This window comes from Mirounga leonina, unplaced genomic scaffold (genome assembly GCF_011800145.1).
Source record: "Mirounga leonina isolate KUSES-001 unplaced genomic scaffold, KU_Mleo_1.0 Mir_91, whole genome shotgun sequence".
Taxonomy (NCBI): domain Eukaryota; kingdom Metazoa; phylum Chordata; class Mammalia; order Carnivora; family Phocidae; genus Mirounga; species Mirounga leonina.
This window is the reverse complement of record NW_023270839.1, coordinates 9,247,436-9,269,048: the sequence shown is the minus strand read 5'-3', so window position 1 is coordinate 9,269,048 and position 21,613 is coordinate 9,247,436. Positions and strand designations below refer to the sequence as shown.

General features: G+C 47.4%; 2 protein-coding genes across 3 annotated transcripts; both read left to right on the top strand.

The window, feature by feature from the left end:
* The first annotated feature begins 6,908 nt into the window (after positions 1-6,908).
* METTL17 (methyltransferase like 17) lies at positions 6,909-13,334 on the top strand. 2 transcript variants are annotated; one of them, XR_004677293.1, is made up of 14 exons: positions 6,909-7,005; positions 7,157-7,310; positions 7,397-7,531; positions 8,420-8,501; positions 8,752-8,833; positions 9,224-9,297; positions 9,758-9,852; positions 10,388-10,458; positions 10,659-10,766; positions 11,259-11,327; positions 12,196-12,246; positions 12,492-12,584; positions 12,788-12,995; positions 13,070-13,292. XR_004677293.1 is itself a non-coding variant. In XM_034994071.1 (14 exons), exons 1-14 carry the CDS (start codon positions 6,925-6,927, stop codon positions 13,179-13,181), a joined length of 1,395 nt encoding a protein of 464 aa, XP_034849962.1. In that variant the 5' UTR covers positions 6,909-6,924; the 3' UTR covers positions 13,182-13,334. The 2 variants fall into 2 exon arrangements, 1 of the variants encoding a protein (XP_034849962.1); XM_034994071.1 differs by having other exon boundaries at positions 12,808-12,995; positions 13,070-13,334.
* Positions 13,335-14,496: 1,162 nt separating this feature from the next.
* On the top strand, positions 14,497-17,731 carry SLC39A2 (solute carrier family 39 member 2). The gene is made up of 4 exons (XM_034994222.1): positions 14,497-15,177; positions 15,357-15,487; positions 15,698-15,748; positions 16,308-17,731. The coding sequence occupies exons 1-4, from the start codon at positions 15,063-15,065 to the stop codon at positions 16,935-16,937; spliced, it is 927 nt and encodes a 308-aa protein (XP_034850113.1). The 5' UTR covers positions 14,497-15,062; the 3' UTR covers positions 16,938-17,731.
* The last annotated feature ends 3,882 nt before the right edge of the window (positions 17,732-21,613 follow it).

Here is a 21,613-nt window from a genome sequence, read left to right as displayed (position 1 = left end):
TGGAGTCCCTGAATCGAGTCCCGCATCGGGCTCCCTGCTCGGCAGGGAGTCTGCTTCTCCCTCTGACCCTCCCCCCTCTCATGTGCTCTCTCTCATTCTCTCTCTCTCTCTCAAATAAATAAATAAAATCTTTAAAAATAATAATAATAAAATAAATAAAAACTACCCTACGGACACCAAGAAACAAAGGATATTTGATCCTTTTTACATATATTGTATTCTTATGTGAAGACAGCAGAGAGACATTTTTAGATCATTAATATTTACTTAAGTGACATTTCTTTTTTTTTAATTTTATTTATTTATTTGACAGAGAGACAGCGAGAGAGGGAACACAAGCAGGGGGAGTGGGAGAAGGAGAAGCAGGTTTCCCCGGAGCAGGGAGCCTGATGTGGGACTCGATCCCAGGACCCTGGGATCATGACCTGAGCCAAAGACAGATGCTTAACCGACTGAGCCACCCAGGCGTCCCTTAAGTGATATTCCTGAGTGCCCTTGATGTGGCAAGCACGATGCTAAGTGCTGTGTATGTAGAGTGGTGAAGAAAATAGACATGCACCTGCATTTTAAAAATCCTCTCCCCACATACCTTGCTTGTGATAATAATTATAAAGTACATGTCAAATATTGAGCTGTATACCTGTGAAGAAAGGCTTGAAAGAGGATGTTGCCTATTTATTCAAGTGATAACCAGTAACGTTAGTACCCATGTGCCTTACAAATGAGGAACAGATATTTCTCAGACTAGCTCAGAGGGGTGTATTTGAACTAAGAAGAGAAAATCTTTCTAACGCATTGGTTAATTACCCTCAGTAAGAGCCCATCATAACCAGGCACATGGCACATTTGGCATCAAGACTATGACTTGGGACCTCTTTTGTATCCTGCATCAGTGGATCAAGTGAGGACAAATCATTTATCAAATCTGAGAAAGATAAAAGACAAACATCAAAGATGAAAAGGTAGTGCAGGTCATCACCAGATGGCTCTGCTAGCTTGATAAGTAAAATCAAAGTCACAGAGAGCTATAACCAAGAATTAGCTAAACTATGACATTCTATTTTATCACAGTTCAGAACAGCTCCCCTAATTTCTGCTGAAGATACTTCAGTAATATCACTTACCTCTGAAAGAAAGTAGAGGACTAATGAGAAGAGTTGATTGGTGTTTACTTCAAAACAAAAGAAAAGACACAGCACACTCCAGCTCCAAGGGAGAGAGGTGGAGGGGGAGAGAAGGGAGAGAGAGCAAGAGAGAGAGAGAGGAAGACAAAGGAGGGAGGGAAGAAGAAGGGGAAGACTGGCTTTCTAATGGCACAGCTAAAGCAACAGCTCAAAGGCAACATTCTGAAAGGATGGGTACTGTTCTTCAGGACCCAGTGTACTTACCAAACCAGAGACCTCTAAATGATACTGTGTCCCAAATAGGAAGAATACACGGTTCCAGCAACCAAAGAGCAGGAGCAGAAGTGACTCCACTTACCATCATGCCCACTGACCCACTGGGAAATTTTGTACTTTCATCTCTGTAACTCTGGGCTCTTCAGGGCCAAAGGTCCAGGTCCCCAAAGTGGATGCACTCCTGCCAAGTGACACATCACAGTTCCTATTGAACTGCAAACTACAGCTGCTGCCGGGACACTTCTTGGGTCCAGGGACCAGCAGATAAGAAGAGGAGTTACCAGGAGTGCCTGGCTGGCTCAGTCCATAGAACATGAGATCTCGGAGTTGTGAGTTCGAGTGCCACGTTGATATAGAGATTACTTAAAAATAAAATCTTAAAAAAAAAAAAAATGTGGAGAAGCCCCTGGGTGGCTCAGTTGGTTATGTGTCTGCCTTCAGCTCAGGTCATGATCCCAGGGTCCTGGGATCCAGCCCCACACTGGGGGGGGGGTTCCTGCTCAGCGGGGGGCCTGCTTCTCCCTCTCCCTTTCCCTGACTCTCCCCGTGCTTGTGCTCTCTCTCTCTCTGTCAAATAAACAAATAAAATCTAAAAAAAAAAAAAAAAAAGATGGAGTTACCAGACTGTCAGGGTTAAATAGTCCTGATTAGCAGGAGGAAGGGTATAGGGCTGCTTTTACACAATGGAGACAGACTGGAATTCGTGTAGAACCCAAGTGATCTATTTGGGTGCTTCCTAGAAGTCCCATGCTCCATTGTAACTGTGAATATGCATGTTCAGCAATCTTAGCCAGAGAAAGATATGACTATCAAGGATTTGGACCCCTCAGGAATGGAGGTTTGGGTCATAATACCAGGTAAGCCACTAAGACCTGAGGACATGATAGTGGAGGGTGAGGGGAAATTAGAATGGATAGTAACGGAGGGAGTGGATGGGGGCCATTTGCACCCCTGAGATCAACAGCAGTGACAGTGGCTATAATTTGCCCCACTAACCTCCTTCTAAGTTTCTCTTGTGAAGCCCATGTGAAGCCCATGTGAAGGTTGAAGGAATTGTCCCTTGAACCCATCTGGAGAAGTAGATCTGTGTGGCTCTAGGCAGCTATGAAAATGTAACTCCTCAGATCTCCTGCTATGTGGATCATAATTGACCTGTTGCCCCAACTGCCACACTGAATCTGCTACACTCCCCATGGGCTGCCCTCAACCAATCAGTGCGGCAAGGATACTAAGTCAGCCCCATTTCTGTCAGATGCAGGATGCCTCTAACCATGACCTTGGGCTCAAAGATTCTCCATCAGCCTGGCTGAAACTCTTTTAGAACTGTGCATATCCAGCCTGTTTTTCTTCCCTTCCTTTTCCACAGAGGTCAGACTTGATTCCCACTCTGACAGTTCTTCCTGCCTCCTCTGGCTTCCTCTCCCTTTCCCCTTCACAGGAATTGCTCCCAATAAATCTCTTATAAACCTAATCCCATCTTAATATCCACTCCACTGAGAACTAAAATAACAAAGACATGTTCACAAAACAGATTAAAACTGCAATCCATGAGGGCGCCTGTGTGGCTCAGTCGGTTAAGCATCTGCCCTTGGCTCAGGTCATGATCCCAGGTTTCAGGGATCAAGTTCTGCATCGGGCACCCTGCTTCACACAGAGTCTACTTCTCCCTCTGCCCCTCCCCCAACTTGTTCTCTCTCAAATAAATAAATAAAATCTTTTTTAAAAAAATGCAACCCATGGTTTCAAAAGAAAATAATCCAAGACATGAAAGAACAACATGCATCAAAATTAGAAAAAATTTGGGCGCCTGGGTGGCTCAGTTGGTTAAGCAACTGCCTTCGGCTCAGGTCATGATCCTGGAGTCCCGGGATCGAGTCCCGCATCGGGCTCCCTGCTCAGCAGGGAGTCTGCTTCTCCCTCTGATCCTCCCCCTCTCATGCTCTCTGTCTCCCATTCTCTCTCTCAGATAAATAAATAAAATCTTAAAAAAAAAAATTTAAAAAAAAAAATTAGAAAAAATTTCAGGAAAAAAGGTGACATATTCAGGAAGAGTTACAAATAAAAGTAAAAATTGTGGCTCCTGGGTGGCTCAGTCAGTTAAGTCTGCCTTTGGCTCAGGGGATCAAGCCCTGAGTCAGACTCCCTGCTTGGTGGGGAGCCTGTGCTTCTCCCTCTCCCTCTGCCCCTCCCCTTGCCCCCTTCCCTTGCCCCTTCCCCTTTGCTCCTCCCCCTTTGCCCTTCCCCCTGCTGTGCTTTCTCTCTCTCAAATAAATGAAATCTTTTTAAAAAAGTAAAAGCCATTTAAAAGATAAAGACTAATCTAGAAGACAACAAATGCAAATAAACACAACAAATAATGCTTTAAGAGACTAGAAGATTTTTTTAAAAAGGAAAACTTTATATAAAGCCATGAGAGAGATTAAAAATGGCACTACTTGGGAACTTTGATGACAGAATTTCTTTAATTTCCCAAGAAACTTATTTCAGTTGCTTCAAACCTTCATTGTTGAGAGTTTCTCTAAACCTAATTATTAGCCATTTCCCTTTTTCATAAACTTGTGGAGAAAACCAGATAGTCATCATCCATCTCTAACCAAATTATCCAAACCTTCCTCAGAGAACTTTTTTTAAAGATTTTTATTTATTTATTTGAGAGAGAGAGAATGAAGAGAAAGAGAGCATGAGGGGGGGAGGGTGAGAGGGAGAAGCAGACTCCCCACCTAGTAGGGAGCCCGAGGTGGGACTCTATCCTGGGACTGCAGGATCATGACCCGAGCTGAATGCAGTCACTTAACCAACTGAGCCACCCAGGCACCCTCAGATAATTTTTTTGTCCGTTTACTTACTTTGGGGTAGGAAGTGGGGGGTATTTCTTTTTAATGTTTCCTAGTTTCTCCACATTTATGTCTTTTTTTTTTAATGTAATTCAAAGTTACTAATTGGAAATACTACTCCAGTCAAGGTATGAAACCAGCATTAATATAGCAGAATTCATGGATTAGTTATGAAATGGGCTCATCTATGCTTTGGGGGATTGTGACTTGGTCAAATGATTAGACTCAGATCGTCAACCTAGTCTACCCTGTTAAGCTTTTCCAAGCATGGAAACAAAGAGTGGTGACTCTATCAATGTCATCAACAAATATCGATTAAGCATTTTCAATGAATAAAGAACTGTGTTCACTGTTTTAGATGTCTTAAAGACATCCTCAATCCATGAGGAGGGTGGTGTGGAGGTTTTTGTTTTGTTTTGTTTTTATGAACAATACTTTGGATTAAGAACAAAGACACATAAAATTTAGGTCTAAGTCAGATTTTGAGAAATTGCATTACTGAAGGAAGGAAACAATCCCAAGTACGTCAATGTCAGAATAAAGGAAGACACATCTATGTTGGTAGTTCAACAGGAAAAACAGGAGGGACATCTAGAGGTATCACCAAGTTCCCCTGCTCCTTACTTCTAAGTCTCCAGTGCTCAGTCTTACTTAGCCCCAAATATCTCCACTTTCAAGTCTGTCTTGGAAATAAGACATGAAATTATAATAAAAATTAAAATGTGATTATGTCTCTTCAAGTTCCCAAAATACATATGGTAACACATATGATAATAATATCAACATATTGAGAGTTTACTTGGGCCAGACATTATCTCATTAAACCTCTCACTCTAGTAACCCTGTGAGATAGCAACTCTTAATATGTTGCTTTTCTAGAATTCAAATTCAGACTGCCAGATTCCAGATGGCAAGCATTTTATCCCTATGTTCTGTTACCTTCCTATGACAAAAAATAATATAGCTAATTTATGTTAGAGCTAACCTACAGTGACAAGGATATTTTATTTTGCTAATACTTGAGCCAACAATTTAAAGTAAAAGCGAAGTTGAGATGCCTGGGTGGCTCAGTCATTGCCTGCCTTGGGCTCAGGTCATGATCCCAGCGTCCTGGGATCAAGTCCCGCATTGGGCTCCCTATTCAGCGGGGAGCCTCTTCTCCCTCTGCCTGCCACCCCCACCTTGTGCGTGCTCTCTGGCTCTCTCTCTCTCACAAATAAACAAAATCATAAAATAAAAGTGAAGTGTCACAAGAGATGACGCTAAGTGTGTCAGTGTGAATTAAAGTGAGGGGTAAAAAAGAAGGTGAACCCCAAAAGAAGGAGAGCAGTGACTACAGAATTTACAACACCCGTCTTAAGCAACCTTCAAGACTCCTTCCAGAGCATTCGGTTTACAAAGTCAAAGTCTCCTTTAATGGAATCAAAGTTTACTAACCTAAATGCAAACCAGACATTTAACTCTGACGGATGTAGTTCCCCATATTTTACCCCATAATTATCATATTTGGACTCTTGCAGTTGTAGCAAATGCAATACTTTCACCCATCCAGTCAGCAGATATCAAAACGTTAAGATACTGCATAGTTGACTAATACCTTTGCTAACAGAATCAAGAGGGCACACAGCGCAGTGAGTTCATTTTAATGCTACATGTCAGTTTAACACTTCAGGACATTTAGCATAGAGTTCCCAGTTAACTTGCTAATTTGCATTCCAAGTGCCAACAATATCCGGTAGAGCATATGTTTAAAGGTGAAGCTCAGACTTAGACTGCCACGTTTATTTTTTTATTTTTAGAAGATTTTATTTATTTATTTATTGAGAGTCCGTGAGTGGGGGGAGAGGCAGAGGGAGAGAATCTCAAGCGACTCCCCGCTGAGCGGGGAGCCCAGCTTCACAACCCTGAGATCATGACCTGAGCTGAAATCAAGAGTCCCTCCCTCAACCAACTGAGCCACCCAGGGGCCCCTAAACTGCCTAGGTTTAAATCTAATTATCATCTAACAAGGTTTGTGATCTGGGGCGTGATATTTAAACATCTGAATACTTTCTTCAGCTGCAAAATGGGGTTAACAGAATGTATCTCACAGATAGCAGGGACTAAATGCGGTAATATTACGCAAATGTGCTTGCTACAGTATCGGGCACGTTCTAAGTGTTAGCTATTTATCTAAGAGGACAATTTAATAGGAGAATAATATGTAAAAACAGAACAAAAACCATTGAATCTATTAATTTCTGTTATCTTGGGTTGCCTAAATTTGGGTTTTCTTATCTTTCCCTTACTGCATTCTCCCGTTTTCACACAGGGGGGGAAAAAATCCCAAGACTTCAGAGTTCTCCACAGAGAAAAGCAAGGGACACAGGTAGGTAATACATCCAGAAATAGTCTTTTGCTGTCTACGGCGCTTCTCTAGAGCGTCCAGGAAAGGGCCCGGCCCGTCCCGGCCCTCCCCTCGGCTTCGGGACGCGGAGACCAGTCGCCGCACAGCCTTGAGGGCACCTCGTCTTCTGCTGGTTACGGAGGACCAGAGGTCCTGATCCCACCCACGTACCTTTCCCCTCCGAGGTGATTTACATATCGATTGTTTATTGGCTACTAGAAGCACTCGCTCTTCTCATTGGCTGACACTGCTCCGTGAGGGTCACAGGCCTCATCATTTCCGTTTCCTGCTCGCCTCCGGTGCCATGGCGACCGCGAGAGGACTGAGGCATCTGCTGACATGTAGCAGATGGCGCCGCGGCGGTGGAGAAGCTCCCCAGTCTCGCGTGAGTGTCTGCTTTCCCTGCTCTCGGAAAGACTCTGGATCTCAGGAATAGCTCCGCTCCGAGGAAGAGCGCCCTGGGCAGCCCCTTCCTTAGCGAAACGCCAGAGCCTTCCCTTCTGCCCCGCAATCAGCTCTTCTTTCTCGGCCTGCAGGCGCTCGCCGCCGTCGTGCCGGGCGTATCCCAGGTCGATAACAATTCCGATTTTCTGGGGAAGAGGCCCCATCGCCGGCACCCCGGCGTCTTGCAGCTGCCATGCGTAGAGGTGCCGCCTGCCCTGGCAGCCGCTGCGCAGTTCCTGCTGCTCGGTGAGTAACGGTGGGAAGCGGAAGCCCGAGAAGAAGCGAGACTGGGTCTGCATTAAGTGATGTCGCGTTTCATCGTTGGCCCGTAGAGAGCTCGATGCCCAATGTGGAGAAGCAGGCGCAAGCACTGGCCAATTACCTGTGGAGCCGGCGTTTACCTGTAGAGCCGGAGGAGTTGCAAAGACGGGCTGTACATCTTGAGGAAAAATTCCTGGAAAACCCAGGTAGGGCCTAAGAATGAAGAGTAGGCCAAATTGAAATATCGGTGGGAAATTAAAAGCAAGAAATAAGTTTACAGATCTATTTGAGTATCTATCTCAAATAGATACTGCGGTTTCTTGTTTGATTTTCTGGCCAGAGCTGCTTGTTACAGTGATGCCTTGCTAAAAGAAGATGGTTTCCAAGGGTGCTCAGTATCCTGCCAAAATCTAGGTCTTTGGGTTTTTTCCTGCAAATCCACTGGATTCGGACGGTCTAAGTTTTTATTCAAGTGAAATAAAATCCTTGTATGGCTCTCTGTCCAGTACTGAAACGCTCTTCAGGGATAGGAGAATGAGTATAACTCATCAAGTTATTTTCATGGGTGTGAGCTCCTTAATATTACAGACCTGCCTTTTATTCATCTTGTATTCCCTGCACTTCTCACAGGACCTAGTTCATAGTAGGTGCTCTGTAGATAAAATAGTACTGAACTGAACACAAGCCTGAGAGGAGATTTTCAAGCCCCTTTCTTCCCTCTAGGAACATTGGAAATGTCACAGGCTGCAGTTTTGGGGTACTGAAGAAAATCCACAAAATATTGTCCTTATCCTATCCGTTTAAATCTTTGAGACACTTCCCTTTAATAGAGAGCAAAACCTGTGGGATAGGTTTGGTCTTGTTGAATAAACTGCCGTTAGAGGCAAAATACTATCTGATACATTCTGGTGGTGATGGTGGTGGTTGCTGTTATTTTTACCCGAAATTTTTCTCTAGATTTGGCTTCTCTCTTAAGCTCTGAGATTTTGCCTAGGATGAGAGTTGCAGGGGAATGAGCAAGCAGCATATTCAAATATTGGATCTGAGCCCTGTTCTTCCTAGGTCCTCACTCTCCGTTCTTGTTCTCACCACAGACTTATTTCAGGTGAAGGAGAAACTTCGTGAAGCAGTGCTGCGAACCCTGCGCAAAACTACATACCATTGGCAAGAACTGAGGTAAGAGGGGCTAGAAGGGCTGCAAAAGAAAAAAAAATCTTGTCTCTAGGAGGAGACTGGGGAAGTACTGTTACACAATTCCTATTTGAAAAGCTTACCTGGTTTGTACTCAGGACTCTTCTCTTTTAAGGAGTAAAAACACTGAGCTGGAAGAGCCCTTTCCAGAGATTTCATTCCTAAAAATCTAGAAGTTTAACTATGGGATGGAGGTTATTTCCTGGTGGGTGTGACTCTTTGGTTTTTCTGGCAGCTACAATGAGAGCCTAAGCCTGGTGTATATGGCAGCAAGACTGGATGGTGGCTTTGCAGCAGTCTCCAGGGCATTCCATGAGGTGAAAGCCCCTCAGCTTCCAACCTTTTACCATCAGTTCCCTTATTCATAAAGTAGGCTTCTAGGGTACAGTTCTTGGGACATTGTATGTGGGTTTTTTTTTTTTTTTTTTTTTTTGAGAGGGTCTTTTTTTTCTCCTTTTTCTCTTTTTATTTTTTCTTTTTTTTTTTTTTTTTTTTTTTTTGAGAGGCTCTTTTTATTCTCTGAAAGGGTTCATGACCCAAGAAAGGTTTAAAATCACTGTTTTAGGAGGTTCCCATTCTGTAAGGTATTTACACTGAATCTCAAAAAAACATTCACATCTCATCTGCTTTCTCATGGTTGCCTAATTCATGGGGGCCCTAAATAAGGGTCTACTTACCCTACTGTGGGGTATTACGTATTTCCTCAGATCCGGGCTCGAGTTCCAGAGTTCCAGCCCCAAACCTTAATGGACTTTGGCTCGGGTACTGGTTCTGTCACTTGGTAAGTATCTTTCTGTCTCTGTCAATTCTAGCTCTAGAGAGCCATGTGTATAACACTCCAAGAGACTAGGGAACCAGAGGGAGAATAGGAAAGTTGGGAACTAGAATGTTTTTTCTCTCAGATTAGGTAAAGAAAGTATATGGATTAGGGCCAGAACTTAAAGAAACTTCAAGTGAAAAAAGACCCATGTTTAGAAAGATAAAAAAGGAAAGGAATTTAGTCTAGGGCATATCACCAAGATTTTTTTTTTTACCTACAAATAGTTTTTTTGAGTCTACCCTTTTTCTAAGGAGTAGTAAATGAAATCAGAAAATAACACTGTTAGTTTTTCCAACTATTTTAAGATAATACTCTGTTTCCCAGGGGTGGGGTTGGGGGCAGAGGGATCTCTGTAGGATGAGATCCTTGTAGGGATGACTCTTTGTCATGAGAAATGGTGATTTATATTTTGCCATCTTAGGGCTGCTCACAGTGCTTGGGGCCAGAGCCTACGTGAATATGTGTGTGTGGACAGCTCAGCTGCTATGTTGGTTTTGGCAGAAAAGCTACTGAAAGGTGAGGACAAGGGGTAAGGAGGGGCTGCTTCAAAGTTGAAGGAGTTAAGCAGAGAACTAGAAAGGGTGTTTTCCTGGGGAGTAGAGGATGGCTGAAAGCTAAAGATGAGTCTGATTTCTTTCCAGTGTTATGGTCAAGTGGAGGGTGGTAGAGGCCTTTGCTGGGCTGTGGGTGGGTTGGGTAAGAGAAACAGGAGAGGCAACCCAGTGTTTCCCTGCCCTTTGTTTTTGTTTAAGATTTTACTTATTTGAGAGAGAGAGAGAGAGAACATGAGTGGGGGGGGAGGGGCAGAGGGAGAAGCTGACTTCCCACTGAGCAGGGAGCCCGACCAGGGAGCCTGACGCACGGCACAGGGCTCGATCCCAGGACCCCCGGGATCATGACCTGAGTCGAAGATGGGTGCTTACTCATCTGGGCCACCCAGGTGCCGCACCTGGTGGTTTGCTTTAGCTTTGGGACCATAGTTCTTATGGAGATATCGCTTCAGTTTATACCTGTACACTCATAGTTGCCGCACCTCTGCTTTATTCCACAGGTGGTTCAGAATCTGGGGAGCCTTATGTTCCAGGTGTCTTCTTCAGACAGTTTCTACCTGTATCACCCAAGGCAAGTGACAGTGTTCAGAGTGTGTTAAATGTGGAATCTGGCAGATGGAAAACCGTGGCTTCAGCTTTGCAACCCAGCCTTGAGTGTTAGAAGATAAAAGAGAACAGAAGAAATCCAAGGGGATAGAACTTTGTTATACTCTTGGAAGGGGGGCCGGGGGGTAATGTCAGGTCTGTCACATTCCTTGTCCTGGTTCTCAGGTACAGTTCGATGTGGTGGTATCAGCCTTCTCCCTAAGTGAGCTTCCCAGCAAGGCTGACCGCACTGAGCTAGTTCAGACCCTGTGGCGCAAGACGAGTCATTTTCTGGTGAGTTGAAATCCTTTTTCCCTTCCAGTTTTAAAGCAGTGTCATGGGTTTCATGCATTTCCTTCTCTCCGTTGGAACTTGTGTTCATTCTTTTTTTTTTTTAAAGATTTTATTTATTTATTTGAGAGAGAGGATGAGAGGAGAGAGAGAGCACATGAGAGGGGGGAGGGTCAGAGGGAGAAGCAGACTCCCCGCCGAGCAGGGAGCCCGATGCGGGACTCGATCCCGGGACTCCAGGATCATGACCTGAGCCGAAGGCAGTCGCTTAACCAACTGAGCCACCCAGGCGCCCCACTTGTGTTCATTCTTGACTATTTTTCTCATGCGTAGATCCCTTTGTCTCTCTTTCAGCCTCTTCATTCCCATCTTATATGGGGATGGCCCTTTCCTTTAGGGCCCTCTACTCCATCTGTGAATGTTCTTACAGAGCTGCTAGCATTTATGTTTTCGTGTAATTCAGGGCTTATGCTTATTTTCCTTTTTTGTGAACAGATACTGGTAGAGAGTGGAACAAAAGCTGGACACTGCCTTCTCATGGATGCCAGGGACCTGGTCCTTAAGGTAAGATTCTTTCTCTTTCCTTCACCCCTGCCCCACCATCTGTCACCAGTCACTTCTACTCCCTTAAGAACTGAAGGGACTCTGTCATACAATGGTAGGGGTGATTCTCAGGATATTAGGCATATAAAGTCGTTATGATATAGGGTAGTGATTAGCAAACTAGGACCTGTGGATTAAATTTGGCCTGCCACCTGTTTTTATATGTGCCATGCTTATTGGTGTGCATCTTGTCTATGACTGCTTTTTTTTATTTTTTAAGATTTTATTTATTTGTCAGAGAGAGAGTGAGCACAAGCAGGGGGAGCTGCAGGCAGATGGAGAAGCAGCCCTGCTGAGCAAGGAGTGTGATGCGGGACTCGATCCCAGGACCCTGGGATCATGACCTGAGCCAAAGGCAGATGCTCACCCGACTGAGCCACCCAGGCATCCTGTCTGTGGCTGCTTTCATACTATAAACAGCAGAGTTGAATAGTTGGGACAGAAATAGATTTTGCCTACTCTCTGGGCCTTTAAAAAAGAAAAAGTGCACCAACCCCTGATCCAGAGCATTGCTAAGCCAAGAACCTTACCTTTTGGGGACAGTATGAGCCAGTGTATAATCATAAATTTAATTGTCCTGGAGTGGGATCTTTTTGAGAGTAGAGGTTGCTGACAAGGGAGAGCACCGTACTATGTGCCAAGTTCCTGCTTTTCTACTGCAGAGAGAAAGTTCTTTGTTTGGAGTATTAGAGAAGCAGCCAGCTTAACCCAAGGAGCCTAGTTAATAATTATCAGAATTGAATGTTAAAGGAGTCCTCAGTTTACTGAGTGCAGAGATTGAGTTATGAGAATAGACCCCTCAGACCCAGCTTAATTTTTTTGATTTCAGGGAAAAGAGAAGTCACCTTTGGACCCTCGACCTGGCTTTGTCTTTGCCCCAGTGAGTATCACTTCTAGCTTTCCCAGCGTGCAAAGATGTAAACTCAGCTGTGGCCAGGAAAAGTGAGAGGGCAAAGCTAAACCACCCTCTACTATTTTGTGTCCCTATCCAATTTCTTTCTCAGTTGTTCCCCTGGCTCTCCCTACCTCCCGCTCCTATGCTGCCATTGCCCTAGCCCTTAATTCTATCACTCTTTGTTTTTCAGTTGTCTGATTCTGTGGTTCTTTTGTCTTGTGTGTTCACAGTGTCCACATGAACTTCCTTGTCCCCAGTTGACAGCCTCTAAGCCCCTGGCCTGTAGCTTTTCTCAGGCTTACCACTGCATCCCCTTCAGCTGGGTATGTATCCTGAGAAAGTTATGGCAGGGAGAAAATAGCCTAGGGGAACGGGATGATAGAGTCAGAGGTGAGAAGAGTTGGAGAAGTCAGAGAAGAGTCTGGAGGTTTGCGGGGCCTGAGTGTCCATGGCTTATAGAATATGAAAAGGGCTGCAGGGATGGGGGTCACAAGTTTTTTTCCCATCTCTTTTTTTCTCCAAATAGTCTCTATATCCTTATCTTAGAACAAGAAGAAGCAAAAAGAGGAAAAGTTCTCGATGGTAATTCTTGCCCGGGGGTCTCCAGAGGAGGCTGATCGCTGGCCCCGTATCACTCAGCCTGTCCTTAAACGGCCACGCCATGTGCATTGTCACCTGTGCTGTCCAGATGGGCATATGCAGCATGCTGTGATCACAGCCCGCCAGCATGGCAGGTATAAAGGGTGTGACCAAAATTAGGGAGAGGTGGCAAGAACCTGCAGCCCATGTTGACCTCTGTTTTCCATAGGGATTTGTATCGCTGTGCTCGTGTCAGCTCCTGGGGAGATCTTTTACCTGTGATCACGCCTTCAGAGTCCGAGCTTCCTCTGTCTCCTGCTGAAGACCCCCCTAGGAGTTGACAAGGAGGCGTTAATAAGAAAATAAGTATTTTCTTATTTTAGGCCTGCCAAGGCTGAAGCTCCCTGGTATCCAGGGTGGGAGCGCTGGTAGCCCTATGTATATGTTTGTTTGAGGCTTTAATAATAATAAAAAGTTTTCAAAGAATAAGTGGATCTTGTGATTCTTAAAAGGTACAGAGATCAGTTGTCATGTTCAATCCTGTAGCAGAGAGAACCCTCAGATATTCAGTGCCTGTCTTCCCACAGAGATCTCAAGCTCACCTCCTGTAAGAGTACTGCTTCTTCTACCAGAGACCACGACCAGGGAAGTAATCTGGGCCAGTAGGGAAAGCCGCCCCCAGTCTCTGAGCACTGGCTCAGCAGGTGTCACGGTTGTTAGGTGGGCCACCTAAATGGGGGATCCAGGCTGCCTAGCCTCTGTGTTTTTCTCCCTCCTTTTCTTCTGTCTTTCTCAGGGTTTATCAGCTCCCCCGGAATTTGCCTGATACATTTTCCTCAAGAGCCAATCCCCATCAAGACTGAATATTTCCATCTCCACCCCTGTAGATCCAGGCAGCATCCTTCAGTTTGCTTGGTTCATTTCTCAGTTTTTCCCTAGGCCTCGCTGTTTCAGAGCTAAAGAACCTTTCTTTGTCTTAAAATTCTTAGGCCCTCTCCCCCAGTACACACGGTCCTGACTTACCGTGGCTCGATTTTCAAATTTTCAACTTTAAGATGATGTGAAAGTGAGGCACACTGAGTAGAAGCCGAACTTTGAATTTTGAATTTGGATCTTTTCTCAGGTCAGCAGTATGTGGTATGATAGTCTCTCATGATGCTGGGCAGCCGCAGCTCCCAATCACACCATCACGAGGGTAAACGGCTGGTACACTTAAAACCATTCTGGTTTTCACTTCCAGGACAGTATGTGGTAAATTACATGAGACTTCAACACTTTATTATAAAATAGACTTTGGTTAGATGATTTTGCGCAACCGTGGGCTAATGTAAGTGTTCTGAGCACAATTAAAGCTAGTCAAAGCTAGGATTGGTAGCTTAGGTGTATTAAATGGCATTTCAACCTAGGAGGTTTTCAGTTTAGGATGGGTCCATTGGGACATCACCCCATCATAAGTTGAGGAAGATCTGTATATATCCAGAAACAGGCACAGTCAAAAATTGGAACAGCATCAATATTGTAATACTAGAAATCTCAACTCCCCACTAGAAATTGCCATGCCTGGAGCTATTTCTCTGGGGTTACAGGAGAAGGGAGGCCCCTCATCTACCGGTTTCCCCAGAGTGCCAGGTGGCAGCACCACCTCTCAGCCCTACCTCCTACCCGAAGGAGGCCCCAAATCCCTTCTGAAAAGGTAGGGTTCAGGTATCAGCATAACAACCTATGAGACATGGGGTGGAGTGGAGAGGGTATGGGAACCTTAGATCAAATGTCTTGAATACGGCAGGACCAAGTGTCCCCCGTACAAAACAGCTGGGGAAGACCTACCATAGACTCCCCCATTTTGGATTAGACCAGCGCCAGGCATGAGTGAAGACTGTCCACAGCATTTGGATTCGTCATGGCAGTGAAGAGGAGAAGACACACGGCACAGGCTGCGCCTGGCAGGGAGTCTGGAGATTCCGGTTTCCCAGTTCTGGAAGGCGTGAGCCCGGGGAGGGGCCTCCTCGGAGGGGGAGGGTGGGAATCTGGGGCAGGGCCCAGTCAGCTATGCAAGGCTGTGCAAGCAGAGGCAACACAGAACAGAAGGAGGATCCCAACGGCCTCCTGGAACTCAGGAGAGTGGCTACTCCAGCTTTGACCACCTACTTCCACACTCCTGCTCCAAAGGTCATAACTCCCATTTACTGTTCTGAGCCATCTGCGTATCCTGTGCCCCAAGGATGGAAACACTCCTAGGAGTGAAAATTGGCTGCCTGTTTGCCCTGCTGGTTCTCACCCTGGTCTGTGGCCTTATTCCCATCTGCTTCAAGTGGTTCCAGATTGATGCTGCCACAGGTACAGCCCTGCCGCCTCCGGCCCCATAACCTCAGCCTGACTATGGCCCTATCACCTATCCCGATGCCTTGCTCCGAGGCTCTCACCATCCCCGAGCTGGGGACATGGGGTGCTACCTGCTTGCTCTTTTGTCGCCTTTTCTATCTCATTGCCAACTGGATTGTAACTCCTTTTTTCAGGTCGTCACCGCCGGGTCCTCAGCCTCCTGGGCTGCACCTCTGCTGGTGTTTTCCTGGGAGCGGGGCTCATGCACATGACTGCTGAAGCCCTGGAGGGAATTGACTCAGAGATCCAGAAGTTTAAGATGCAGGTGAGCAGCAGGGCTGTGAGGCCAGAATGATGAGGGGGGAAAATGGCAGAGCCGAGGACAAGGGTGGAAGGACAGGGAAGAGGACAGCTCTTTTGTGGCATGGTGAAAACCGGTCACGTTGGACTTTAAGGAAAGCGATGGAGCTGAAGGGGCAGGACAGGAAGCTGAGCTGCTCCATCCCCTACCTGATTTCTGCTTTTCTCTCCCTAGAACAGGACAGAAAGGGAGGGAAATGCTTCTGATGATGCTGATTCAGCACAGGTAAGTATCTCCCGCCAGTCCCTCCCTGGAGGGGGAGGAGAACCAGAGACTCCTTTCACTGCCAGGCCCTTTTGAGGGGAGTATGTGAGGGAGGAAACCAGGGATCCCCTCTGCTCCTCAGCTCAGACAGCACCGAGGAAAGGAGCCCACCCCATCCTCTTGGGTCTGTGGAACCCCAGAAAAATCTCTGCTTTACTCTTTCACTCTTTCTCTGGCCCTTTGACAGGCCTAACATTCTTTTCCCATATTTCTAACCCTGTCACTCTGGTGTCCCTTAGTCCCTCAGGGATTCTTCTTGTTGCTGTCCATGCCTGCTCTTGGCTTCATTCCCTTGCCCTTCTTTATGCCCAATATGCTGCATCAATCTGGAAGCATCTGAAGCAGATGGGAATAAGGTCACAGACCAGAGTGAGTGCCAGCAGGGCAAACAGGCGGCCAAGTCTTAGGAATTGGGCAGAGTCCCATGTTTCCCATTCTCTTCAGTCTCCCACTCCCATGGCCACCCGGTGTACTCGCTTCTCTTCCCTTCCCACCTCACAGCCCCTCTTTCTGTTCCTAGATGGAGTATCCCTACGGAGAGCTCATCATCTCCCTGGGCTTCTTCTTAATCTTCTTTTTGGAGTCGCTGGCATTGCAGTGCTGTCCTCAGGCCGCTGGAGGAACCACAGTGCGGGAGGAGTGGGGCGGGACTCATGTCCTAGAACTCCACAGCCATGGACCTCCACCCTCACCCTCAAAGGGTCCCCTCCGGGCCCTCGTCCTCTTGCTCTCACTCTCCTTTCACTCAGTGTTTGAAGGGCTAGCCGTGGGGCTGCAGCCAACAGTAGCAACTACCGTGCAGCTCTGTCTTGCTGTCCTGGCTCACAAGGGGCTCGTAGTGTTCGGGGTAGGACTGCGGCTGGTGCAGATAGGCACTGGCTCACGATGGGCCATGTTGTCCATACTGTCATTAGCTCTCATGTCCCCCATGGGCCTGATCCTGGGGCTGGCTGTGACCCAAGGGGACTCTAAAGGGGGGCAGGGCTTAGCCCAGGTTGTGTTAGAAGGTGTGGCAGCCGGCACCTTTCTGTATGTCACCTTCCTGGAAATTCTGCCCCGGGAGCTAGCTGGCCCTGAGGCCCCTCTGGCCAAGTGGGGCTGCGTAGCTGCTGGTTTTGCCTTCATGGCCTTTATTGCCTTGTGGGCCTAAGAGATTGCTGGTTTTTCTGATGGACCTATCTAGGATGGCCTTCCTGCCCTCGGGAGACACTTTCCCAAATGGCTTTGGCCCTCCACTGAGACTAAGCGACATTCACTAGGCATCATCCTCATGAACTGGACCACAGCTTTCTCCTACATGAGAATCCATTTCTCCTCCAGGACTGAGAAAAGGGCGTTTAGGTTGAGTGCCTATAAATTGGAAAACTGATATGAAGACCATCACTCTAGATTTGACTCTTGTCCCATTTGTGCTACTGTGTATAATAAAATGTCCCTTTTACCCTTCACCTTCAGCCATGCTATACTTCATTTCTCCAGGTTGCCTAGGAGCTGCCTGGTACAGCAAGTGGTGGAGTGGGGAGTGGAAAGGCTGAATACTGGATATTGTATTTTCTTCTGGAATCCAGGCCCCTAGCCATTCTGTCAGTTGTAGGCCATGCCCTCCACAAAAGGGAGCATTGCTGAAATTCCAACAGACTACTCCTGCCTTGCCCACAGGTGTTGAGAAACTGAGCCAGAGTTCCCAGCATTTAGAGAGAAGAGGTGTAAAAACAGAAACCATGCAATCTAGATTTTTTCCTACAGTAACCACACCCACCCCGCTCCCAGTGCCTATTATCAGCCAACCACGGTGTGTCCAGCAGACTCTTGAGATCAGGCTAAATAGAGCCTCCTTCCATCTGGTTCCTATTTTTCACACTGAGCCCTGGGTAGGCTCGAGGATGCTGTGGCTCTTCTTTGAGCCTCTGTCTCCATCCAGCTGCCTTGTGCTGAGGGATTAAGAATCGGAGTGTTCGGAGAGGGAGAAAGGCGCCAGAGAAATGCCTAGGGTGGTTCCTGGGCTCTGGCACAGCTCAGTGGCCTTCGTTCTGCCTGCTTAGCTGCCCCTCTGCCTCCAGCCCCTCCCCACTAGGCCCTCTGTCTTTCAGTGTGAGTAACCCCCACAATGGTTGCTTCTCTTAAACACTACGAAGGACAAATACAAAGCTGATTTTCTGGCTGTTGCCCAGCCCCCTGACCCATGAAATGGAGGAGTATCCCAGACTTAGTGGAGAAGGAGGGAGAGAGAAGGTGCGCCCCATGAGCCCCATCGCTCTCCCCACTTTGCCCCTTCTGATCTTCTCAGTGCAGAAGCCCAAGTCACCTTCACATGGACAAGGTCTCCTGAGTGTCCCTCTTGTCGCAGTTGTCTCCTGTCCATCCCTTTCCCCTCCCCACAAACTAAGATACGCAGACCTCCTCACAAGCCCAGCCAACGCACCCGGGCACGAGTGAGAAGGCAAGCTTTAGGCAAAGCTAAATCAAAATATCTGATACAGGAAACAAGTTCCCTGAAGCACCATCCTCTTCTGTTTTCCCTTCGGCATGAAGTAAGGGGACACGTTCTCCAAACAGTGGCTCGTGTGTCATAATCCTAGCCGAGGCTCCCCGCGGCTCGGCGCCAGGCAGGCGCTGACACTACTCGCCTCGCCGGGCCTGCCACGGAGATGCTGTTCCCGTCGGGAGTCGGGGAAGCACATGCGGGGGGCGTAAGTTACTAGATCACCCAGCTAGCTGGCCCTCAAACCCATGTTTCTCTGGTTTTAAGAAAAGCTCAAATACACGGCTTCTCTCCTCCCTTCCCTTACCTCTACCTCCCCATCTTAGGAGTCAGGGGCTCAGAAGAAGCGGGCAGCACATTGGAGAACTGAGGCAAGTTGAATAAAGGGAGTCTATGGGGAGGTGTGGGCAGGGTTTTGGCAGAGCCACAGCCGGTGGCGCAATCCCCGGGGGCTGAGCAACAACAATGCTGGGTCGGAGGTGGAGCGCGGCGCCAGCCGGCTCCGCGAACAGTGAGCAGGAACAATGCTGCTCCCCGGCTGAAGAGGAGGGAGCAGGGAGCAGAAACTGGAGAGGGCCGCCCAGTAAGAGCTGGGGCCTCAGGCGGAGGGATACGACCAGCCCGCAGGGACTCGACCAGCAGGAAGCCAGAGGATTCCGCTCCTTCTCCTTCTGCTCTGGCCCCTACCGCCGGCGTCTCCCGTTGGTCGTGCTAACTGAAGCCAAAGGACAAAAACGTCTGACGGTGCCCGGCAGATAGGTCAGCCTGGTGAGGCACATCAAGAAATCCAGAGGGGCAAAGCCAGCCTGCCATCCCCTCTCTGCTGCTTTCCGTCAGGACTTTGGAAGGGTGAATTGGAAGGGACACAATCATACAGACATTGGCTATTTCCGGTACAGAGGATTGGTAGGACTACAGAAAGGAGACTTGAGGAGAAGGACATCAGACTCTGGGGCTCCTCATATGTTTCTGGGTCACTGATGCTATCAGCACCTGAGGGGAATGAGCAGAGGTCAGGAGACTGCAAGCATGGGTGAGTCATGCACTTTTTGCCTCCTCCCATCCCGGGAGCCCTTACACTGGCCTTCAGCCACCTCTGCTTTCAGCCATCAGTGCTTTCTCTCCTTCCCATGAGCAAGCACTTCCTTTCCTTCTCCCAGCACCTGACCAACCCCAGCAGGAACCGTCTGTAGTTCAAACCATTTCGTAGCAAGAGATGCAATAAAGCTAGAGAATGGCTCCTTAGGACATCAGGATCAGGGCGCCCGGGTGGCTCAGTCGGTTAAGCGTCTGCCTTTGGCTCGGGTCATGATCCCAGCGTCCTCCAGCGTCCTGGGGTCAGGCTCCCTGCTCAGCGGGGAGCCTGCTTCTCCCTCTCCCACTGCCCCTCCCACCTGCTCATGCTCTCTGTGTCTCTCTCTCAAATAAATACAATACAATACAATAAAAAACACATCAGAGTCAGAAAAAGGAACCATCGGAGCATTTTCCAAAGCTCTGAATCCCCAGCCAGGAGTCGGAGAGGGCTGTAAGGGAGCAGACGGATGTGATTTCAAGTGAGCCTGCAGCGAGGAAGGATGGAATGAGGACGGGCATGAGAGCCATGGACAGGAGGGAGAGCTAAGGTAGCTGGGCCATGGTAACTGGAAGCCAGAGTCAGGAGCGAACCTTTATTCACTCAGCCTTGAGAGATAGGTTGTAAATGAAAACATTTAGAATCATGAGAATTGAAAAAAATATGAGGAAAGACGCAGGTTAGGAAAAAGGATAAGAGAAGAAGCTATTTGGAATAGTCACAAGAGAATTTATGTGGAGCAGTTTTCAAGTCTCCTGAAGCCCTGTGCCCTTTCCCCATCCCCACACATGTATTTTTTATATATTTAAATAGAAAAAAAACCCAGAAGAATGAGACCTCCAACTGCCCTCTCACCTAGAACCAGCTTTCCATTCTTGCACCAATAAATGGTTCCCTGAAGTAAACCTTTGGAATTCCCCCACCTTCCTTTGTATACAAGCGCAGGCTTGGGTTTTTGTAGTTGAGAGGAGATGGGGCACAGCAGCAAAGAGAATAGAGGTTAGTGAGTATCCCGGGGCAGGGTGAGAGGCCAGCCAAAGACCAGCACCTACGAACAAGAGGCACCCGGGAACAAAACCACAGAGCTCCAGGCTAACTCTTGTGAGACAGTTCGCCCACTTTACCCCTCCCCGGAAGGACAGTTTTCCAGTATCTTGCCTCCCTCATAGGAAACAGTGCCGTGGCTCCTGGCTTTGGGTGATGGAGTACAAAGAACAGTTGCCAGAATTGGAGTGGGTTGGTATGTGTGAATGTGAGTGTGCCAACTGGCCAGATAGCCTCATATTCCCCGCCCCTGCATCTCAGGGAGGAGCCGGTGGCCACCAGCAAAGGTGAAGCAAAAAGGGTGTAGACAGGGGTGACACCCTCAGGCCCCAGTCTGCAGGGATGCTGAAAGAGGCCAGTTGTTGATGAGTTCCTTCTTATTTCAATTTTGTTCAGAATTACTACCTTTAGATGTACTGAATGTCAAATACAGAATGCATTCTACTTTTACTATATATTTATCCCATTTGGGGAAAATTCTAACGTGGGCGAGGAGAGAGGGTGCAAACAACCTAATTGCTCTGGGCACCATTTACGCTGACCACACCCCTGGCCTCTAGTCAGAACTGATTCTCACTTTCTTGTTAGTCCCCAGATCTCTCTAGAAAGGTGGAGTCTCCCACTGTGACATTTCCCTTGAGTAGGTAAAGGAGCGCCCTTAAAGACTGACATCTATCCCTCCTGCTGCAGTTTCACTGTTTTGTGTGTACCTTCAAAGAATCACTCTTTAAAATCTCTTCATGAGTTCCGGAATTTTCAAACTGACCCCACCAGGCTCTCATCACCGTATTCTTCTAGTTTTATTCTCCTTCCCAGTGAACCCTGTCTTAGCTATCTTGGGCTTCTGTCCCTGAAGTCAGGAAAACGATACATCTCTTGAGAATGAGAGTAAGAGAGAAACAGGAGTCCTAAGGCTGAAGCAGAGACAAAAAGTAGGGAGTTTGTGGTTCTGCTTCTATGAAGTCCGCTCACCTCTCCCTGAGCTCTGATCTTGAGAACAGGCAGGAGCCACAGACCACTCCCTCCTTATGTAGCTACCACAGAGACTCACAAAGAACACTGAGAGATACAGGAAGGGAAGCGGGACCTGGGGGACGTTAGGAAGAACCACGCCAACCACAGGAGGGCACTGCATCCCCATGGGCTAGCCTGGAATGTCTGGGGCCAACACTGTAAAGAGGTCAGTCAAGGACAGCAAACCCCCTCTGCCTTGCTCCCAGCAGAG